This window comes from Lampetra planeri, chromosome 18, assembly GCF_965212315.1.
Source record: "Lampetra planeri chromosome 18, kcLamPlan1.2.h2, whole genome shotgun sequence".
NCBI classification, from domain to species: Eukaryota; Metazoa; Chordata; class Hyperoartia; order Petromyzontiformes; family Petromyzontidae; genus Lampetra; species Lampetra planeri.
The window spans coordinates 4,986,764-4,995,227 of NC_136124.1; the positions used below are offsets into that span (position 1 = coordinate 4,986,764).

Below are 8,464 nucleotides of genomic sequence, written 5' to 3' on the forward strand. Positions count from 1 at the left end.
AAGTATGCTCAAACCCCCACAAAACATACTCTTAGGTTTTTTCGGTAAAGCCACGTAGGTAAAAAATAAAAAAAATAGAAATAATAATTGAAATAAAATTATTTTATTTCTATTATTTATTATAATAGAAATTAAAGCATTTCATTTTTATTATTATTTTATTTCTATTACTATTTATTATAATAGAAATAAAATGATTTAATTTCTATTATTATTTCTATTAATTTAATTATTTGTATTATTTTTGTAATTTTTTTTATTTAATTCTATTTTTTACCTACGTGACTTTACCGAAAAAACCTTAGAGTATGAATCCTTGCAGTCACGAAAGCTTCAAATCTAGAATTACCCCACAAAACAACCAAACGGCTTGGCGAGGCAGTACTCACCCAGCAGTGGATTTGACGACATTGGCTGTACACGAGATGGTGGTTGGATACCAACGGCTTGAAATTCAATGTGACACCGATTCTGCCACAACACAAATTCACGCGGGGGGGGTTGGTCTGAAAACGTGTCGGATTTGAACGTCCAAGGTATACAAATCTGGTTGCACAGATAATCGCAAACATGTCAACCCCTTTGTCAGTGCCCTACCTTATTACAGACCAATTCAGAGCTTATTGGTCACCCCGCGCCCGTTATAAATGTCAACGTTCATCCTACAAAGCCCCATCACAAGGAGAGAAACACAAACACACAAAACACATTATTTAATGTTTTTAATGCCCGTATTGAAAAGGCTGCAAGCCGTATGGACCTGAAAAACTCAAATTTCCCTGTACAACACGGGGTTATAAATCCGTATGGGTTGACGGGTATGCATGAGACACACACACATACACAACAACAACCGCCATTCGCCACTAAGTGGCGGTGACGTCACCACGACGCTTGTGCCAGGCCATGTGCACCTTGAGGCCACGTGAAGTGTCGAACGCCCGCTGGCAGGAGGTCACGGGGCAGACCCAGGTGCCACAGGTCGACTGACTGAGATGACTGGATGATGCACCACCTGTGCTTCATGATGAACAAGGGATTATTACATTTAAATGAAATCGGTCTGTGTCACCGCGTCCTTACAAACTGCACACGCATTAACGCAATGAATATCACGTGGCGGTCTGCTTTTCGCGTGCAAGTTTCAGTATGACTGCAATACACCCGTCCTTGGACGAGCAAAAGGCTAGTCGTCTTATAATCGCCTAATCGTCGTCTTATAATCTTAGGTTTTATTCGGTAAAGTCACGTAGGTAAAAAATAAAAAATAATAAAATAATGGGAAAAATAATAGAGAAAAAAATGTTCTATTATTAATTTTTTTCCCTGATTTATTTTTCCCCTACGTGCCTTTACCGAAAAAACCTAAGGGTATGAATTCTTGCAGTCACGAAAGCTTCAAATCTAGAATCTTATAATCGTCTAATAATACTGTATAATGAACACACACGGCGGCGCCGTGACGCTTCACCGCGGTCCCTTGGAACTCCCCTCTCCGTCACTCGGCGCACGTGGTCGGGGAACTTCCAAACGGCGCAGAATTTGAGAGAAAAAACCCAGAAACTTGTGGACTTGCTTCTGAATATTCTCGTACGCACGCGAGCGGGGAGGGGTTATCGCTTTTCCCGCTCACAGTCAACACGAAGTGACGATTAGTGGGCTTGACTGGAAAGATGTTGTATATTTTTAAAAGTGGTTTATTTACCTTCGTTATACTTTGCACTATTATCGTGTGTATTTTGTATTGTTGCAACGTTTTGACCCCGCCCTTGACTTAAAGCTTTCGTGACTGCGGGAATTAATATTATTTGGGTATTTCGGTAAAGTCACGGAGATAGGTTCAAATTAATAAAATGAATAAGAAACTACGTTTCCATCGAAACGTAGTTTTTATTTTTTATTAATTTGAACCTATCTCCGTGACTTTACCGAAATTAATAAAAAATAAAATGAATAAGAAACTACGTTTCCATCGAAACGTAGTTTTTATTTTTATTAATTTGAACCTATCTCCGTGACTTTACCGAAATTAATAAAAAATGAATAAGAAACTACGTTTCCATCGAAACGTAGTTTTTATTTTTATTAATTTGAACCTAATGGTAGGTTTTTACCCTTTTAACTGGTACAAAACTGACACCTTTATTCAAGGCATCATGTTTGCAATGACCACAACACAAGTAGTCAATAAAGCAAACAAAAAGAAGCAACTCTGATAAGGATAATAATATGCACTGTCCTTGAAGTTGATTAGCCTATCTACGTGACTTTACCGAAATACCCAAAGAATATAAACCGGATGGGTTGACAGCTTTGTACATGGGACCCGATTGGTCTATATTGGATCCTATTGGTCAACATGCATATCTGTCAACCCCCTAATCAGTGCCCTACCTTATTACGGACCAATTCAGACCTTATAGGTCACCCCGTGCCCCTAATACATCTCAACTCTCATCCCACAAAGTCACATCGCAGACAAACAAACAAGCAGGCAGTGTTTGTGTGCCCGCATTGAAACGTCTGTACGCGCCGGAGTTGACCTGAAAACTAAAAATTCCCTCCTGGACAAAGAATCGCTGAGTCGGACCTCGTAGCTTGACAAGCTTCAGGGGGGAATTCCTCTGCTTCTGATAAAACACCGAGACACTTCACCGCGGACCCTCGATTCCCCCCCACCCCCGCCCCTCCCCCCCACCCCCTCCTCCTCCCCGACTGCAGCCCGCGCCATGTCGGCTACCCGCGGCGCCCCCGTGGAACTCGGCTTCGCCGCGCTGCCGCCGTCCTCCTCGTGGCGTCTCCGCGCCGCCAACTTCCCCAGCAAAGTGGGAGGCCGCCCCGCGTGGCTCGGCCGCGACCCGCTGCCGGGCCTCGCCGAGCAGCTCGCGTGCGGCCGGTGCGCCAACACGTGCGCCTTCCTGCTGCAGGTGCGGGCGGGGATGAGCGTGGTGGGGGGGGGGGGTGCTTGTGGTGGGGGTGCTTGTATGGGGGGGGGGGGTGCTGTTGGGAGTGGGCGGCGGCAGCGCCAGAACACGTGCGGCAGCGCCATGGCGGTGGGCACGGCGTGCCTGCTATGGTGGTGGTCGTTTGCATTGCGTCGTGAACTCGTGATGTGCCATGTTGGTGGTCGCAGAGTGGCGTCATGATGCGCCATGTTGGTGGTCACGGAGTGACGTCATGATGCGCCATGTTGGTGGTCGGGGAGTGACGTCATGATGCGCCATGTTGGTCGTCGCGGAGTGACGTCATTACGTGCCATGTCGGTCGTCAGTTTGGCGTGATGTGCCATGGTAGTGGCCGCTGCGTGACGTCATGATGAGCCGTGGTGGTCACGGCGTTACGTCATGATGCGCCATTGTGGTCACTACATTGTGTCATGGTGGTGCTCGCTGCATGACGTCATGATGCGCCATGGTGGTGATCGCTATGTGACGTCATTAATGCGCCATGACGGCGGTCAGTGAGTGACAGTCGCCATGGTGGTGGTCCATGCGTGATGTCGGTGCCATTTTGGTGATCAGTGCAATGAATGACACGGGACATCGTGGTGGTGGCCAGTGTGATATCACGAAGCGTCATGATAGTGGTCAGTGTGTAATGTCACGAGGTGTAATTATCATGGTGTTCATTGATATGAATGCTATGATGGTGACCTGTGTCACATCATGAGATGTCCCAATGGGCGGTCTGTGCATATCCATCTTTATGTTAAGTGATAGCAGCACCAGGTGCTGTATTGACAGCGCCGGTGAGAGAGTGTGACGGCCATATTACGGGCAAGGTATCGTCGCTAACCCTCACCATCTCGGGACCCCCCCCTGCCCCCCCACACAGGTGTACGCTCCTCTTCCTAACCGCGACGACTGCTTCCACCGCTCGCTGCTGCTGTTCTGCTGCCGGGACCCCACGTGCTACGCCGAGTTGCACGACCCGCGCTGCCTGCGGGTGGTGCGCTGCCAGCTGCCTCGCAGGAACCCATTCTACTCCTTTGATCCACCCCCGGACGATCCTTCCTCGGGCACGACAGCGGCGGAGGCAGCAGCAGCAGCAGAGTCCGAGGAGGCGGGGGAAGCATGGAGCCATCGTTTGTGCCTCGTGTGCGGGGGCCCGGGCCCCAAGGCCTGCTCACGGTGCCACACAGCGGCCTACTGCGGGAAGCGGCACCAGGCAATGGACTGGAAGGCCGGACACAAGCACGAGTGCGGCCACGCGGCCGAGCCTCCGCAGACGCCGCCCAAACGCGACCACGGCTTCCTCTTTCCCGAGTTGGAGATCTTAACCGAGGCCGAGGATGATGATGACGACGACGAGGTGGAGGATGAGCAGAAGGAAGAGGAAGCTACATCGGACGCAGCAGGCCAAGGCGCGTTGAAGGCGGCCACGGAAAGTGCGTCCCTGCTGGTTTTTGTTAGACACATCGACTTTAATCGATTAAATGCTTTTGAATTGGCCCCGTTGAATAATCTCGTTGGCAAGTCTTTTTTTTACTGTGCGAGACTTTCCAGTTGTTGATAATACTACACCTGATTAAAAGAAGGAAGACTGCACACAAAAACATAGCTATTGTTTTGAAGCTGCATACTTAATCTGTGCTTGGACCTGGTTGTCCTTTGCACGTTTTAAGTTTAGTGAAATAAATATTTACAGCCACAGGTGGTGGTGATATTACAAAAAAATCTACAAGATGCGGGCTCCATGTTAAAGGTCCAATGTCACAATGACGTAGGCATTTCACAATTTCCCTCCGTTGCAAACAGATGAATTATCGCGATTCCATCCAACAATCATGTTTTTTGCCACGGTGAATGTAGAATCTATGATGGCTGCAGCTAAGCAGGATTGAGCATGATACATGAAGTACATTGCTGTGGTGTTTCCACGTTGACCTATGAGGGTTCTATCCCTGCTGCACGTGATGCAGGCGAGTTGGATGAGCAGCAGCTGGAGGCCGTGGCGCGCAGGGAAAGCGCGGACGACCGCGCCTTCCGCCTCTTTAAGGAGAAGATTGCTCGCGACCCCAAGCAGGTCAGCTCGCCCCTCTCACCAATTCACTGTTGGCACCAGCCCCAGAAAAAAAAACATCTTCTGTAGTAAAAGGAAAAAGTTACGTGAGCGAGACGTTTCTGGGATGCATCTTGGAAGGGGTGGGAGCACGCCCACACTTTTACCCCAACACACACGATCTGTTGATCGACTGTGGGGGAAGGGAGTTCTAAACTATGAGGGCCGAAGTGGAGAATGAACATCCACCGAGTTAAAGTTGACGCGGCTTCAATATAAGCAGTTACATGATGAGCGTGCTTCGTAACGATCTATTTTAATTTTCAACCTCATTACTCATTTACCAGATGGGTCTCTTGTACTCACCGCAAAGAACTAGCGACATGGCCGCACTGATAGCTGGTGCCAAACTGTACCACACGCCCTCCCGCATGGCCCTGTAGGAGCTTCGTTACCGACAAAGTTATTTTCTTCCGGTTCCATTCCGATGACATGCGTGTACGGAAGGAAAACTCCCGACCTACACCTACGTCATCAGAACGGGAAAGGTTTAACAACCCTTGCAGGGACGCTTTGACCCGCACGTTAATGGTCCAATGTGAAGATCTGACTGACATTTGTGCAAACAGGTGCTGCGGTACAGCCGGGAAGGACAGCCCCTGTGGGTGTCAAGTGAACACGTGGCCACAGCCTCTGACATCCCAGCCTGCTCCTGTGGAAGTCCCCGCTCTTTCGAGTTCCAGGTAGAAAACGATCGTGACACTCGCGAAGCCCGACTTCTCAGCAAATTCTTTTACAACTCATCAAAAACGGTATTCCCTCGTTATTCACGAACTTGCTATCCACGATTTTGGCTATGCGCGATTAGCGTCAGGAACTCTACACAACTGCATCGCGAAAGTGATGAGATTCTTCTTCTTTAGTGCTGCCTAACGGCGTGTGCGACTTCACGATGATATTGGTCCCGGTCTAGCACGGCGTGTAGAGTTTGTGCTGTTGTTAATTGTAGCCATGTTTTGATGTTACTGAGCCATGTCGTTTTTGGCCGTCCTGGTCGTTTTTTCCCTTCGATTTTTCCTTCCAGGATTAGCTTTAATAGCTGGTATTTGTGGTCGTTTCGGGCAATGTGGCCTAGGTAGTAACACTTCCTGCTAATGATGGTCTTCAGCAGTTGCCTGTCAGTGCCCATATCTTGCAGAACTTGTGTATTGGTGGTTTTGGCTGTCCATGGGATTTTCAGCATTCTTCGATACAGCCACATCTCGAAAGCTTCGAGCCTTTTTGTTGCTGTTATTGTCAGTGTCCACGTCTCAACTCCGTACAGCAAAATTGACCAGATGTAGCATTTCAGTGTGCGCAGTTTCAGTGATGTACTCAAGTTGCGGTCTGCAAGGAGTGTTTTCCATTTAATAAATGCTTGCCTTGCTTGTTCAATTCTGCTCTTGATTTCGACTTCATGGTTCAACTGATCGTCAATGATTACACCAAGGTATTTAAATCGGTGTACTTGTTCCAATTTTTCGCTACCAAGCTTGATTGTTATTTCGCTTGTAGTTCGGCTGACCTTCATAACCTTTGTTTTCTTTTTATTAATTCGTAAGCCCCATATTTGACTCTCTGTGGCAACCTCGTCCAATATTTGTTGTAGGTCTTGTTCCGAATCGGCCAGCAGTGCAGTGTCGTCGGCATACCTGATGTTGTTGATGTATTGTCCATTGACTTTAATACCAATGTTTTTATCTGCTAGTGTTCGATCAAAAATCTGCTCCGAGTAGATGTTGAAAAGACTGGGTGAAAGTGGGCAGCCTTGTCGTACACCTTTTTGTATTGGTGTTGGGTCTGTCAATTCGTTGTCATATCGGAGTTGGGCTGTTTGCTTCCAATAAAGAGCAATGATGAAGTTGATGTCGTTTTTATCTAGTCCCAGTTGTTTTAATAGAGCTGCTAGTCGGTCGTGGTCGACTGAGTCAAAGGCTTTCTCGTAATCTATGAAGCAGATGTACACTGCTTTCTGATGTTCGTAGCATCGCTGTAGTAGTATCTGTAGACAGAAGATTGCTTCTCTTGTGCCTAGTCCTTTGCAGAAGCCAAACTGTGTGTTCTTCAATGCATTTTCGCATGTGGAGCGTATGCGCTGTTGGATCACCTTCAGGAAGACTTTCAGCACGTGGCTCATCAAGCTTATCAGTCTGTAGTCCTCGCATGATGATGAGATTAAAGAGGTTAAATTACGTGATGAGATAGAACTTCTCGACTGTAGATGTTTCCCGTGCGATATTCGTAGACCAATATGATTACCTGCAAAAGTTCCTATTCACGAGCATCTCCGGAACATATCGCTTGCGAATAACAAGGGAATACTGTAATGGTTATCAATAATAATGCTCTTATTGAGGAACTATTCACCAAGTCTCAAGACTCTATCAGGGTCCGGCTTTGGGATGTTCAATTGCATTAATAAGTGTTGTATATGTGGGGAAATTGGAACATCTTGGGGAAATCCACGAATTTGAGGGAAAGCACCGGCATCTCACACACCACTGTGCTCGCTTCCGAGCAGATTTTGCCATTTTGGTGTACCGCTTGTTGTTCGGTATGATGTCCTGGGAGCTTCCAACACGCGGCACAAACCGAAATGCGCCAGAGCTGCACGGCACAAATGTTGACAGTTTTTCTTTCTTCTGCGTGGGGCTCCACCTGGTGGTACGGTTTACCAAATCGGGTGCGTGCTGCTACCACACCTGCAGGTGATGCCACAGCTGTTGAGCGAGCTGCAAGTGGACAGCCTAAGCGCGAGCATCGACTGGGGCACCTTGGTGGTGTACACGTGCTCACGGAGTTGCACGCCGCGCGACGGACCCCACGCGTACGTTTCCGAGTTCGTCTGGAAGCAGGATTTTGTGCACAGCGCCGGGGGACTACGCCAGCAGCGCCAATGACAAGTGTTTAAAACGTGCAGTAAATCCACTGCTGGGTGAAGAACTCTTCCCCCGAACTGTCGCCATCTCTCACGGTCCTGCGATGTCACAAAAACAAATGTCTCCCGCATAGCCTGAAGACTGTTCGGGAAAGTGCTGTTGGCGATTAACGCCTACGAAGGGCGGCTCGGCACATTAAGAGGGTGGGTGATGCCACGTATAGCCACCTTTGTCATCCCCCAGTGCCGATGTTTATAGACGACCCCAGGTACTCATTTAAGGCCGAGTCGAGCTAGGGGAGGCCCTGGAGCAGTTCATATAAGTCACTTGTATTGGTCGTGAGCGGGAAGCTATTTCGGGTCGTGGGGTTTGTAGCTAACCGGCGCGATGAATTATAAATTGCTCCTCCATGATAGAGCATTGTCTGCTGTAAATTATTTTGTACAGTAATAAAAACATTCTTGAAATAATTTTAAAATGTTATTCGCATCACACACCCATATGAGAAGATCTTTGAATAGTGGAAGTGTTATAAATGTCCGTAA

The 8,464-nt window shown here is 47.8% G+C and overlaps 1 protein-coding gene across 1 annotated transcript; it reads left to right on the forward strand.

Moving 5' to 3' along the window:
- Positions 1–2,696: 2,696 nt before the first annotated feature.
- PDCD2 (programmed cell death 2) lies at positions 2,697–8,389 on the forward strand. Its single transcript, XM_078602350.1, has 5 exons — positions 2,697–2,927; positions 3,835–4,387; positions 4,922–5,025; positions 5,631–5,744; positions 7,749–8,389. The coding sequence occupies exons 1-5, from the start codon at positions 2,730–2,732 to the stop codon at positions 7,938–7,940; spliced, it is 1,161 nt and encodes a 386-aa protein (XP_078458476.1). The 5' UTR covers positions 2,697–2,729; the 3' UTR covers positions 7,941–8,389.
- Positions 8,390–8,464: the final 75 nt, after the last annotated feature.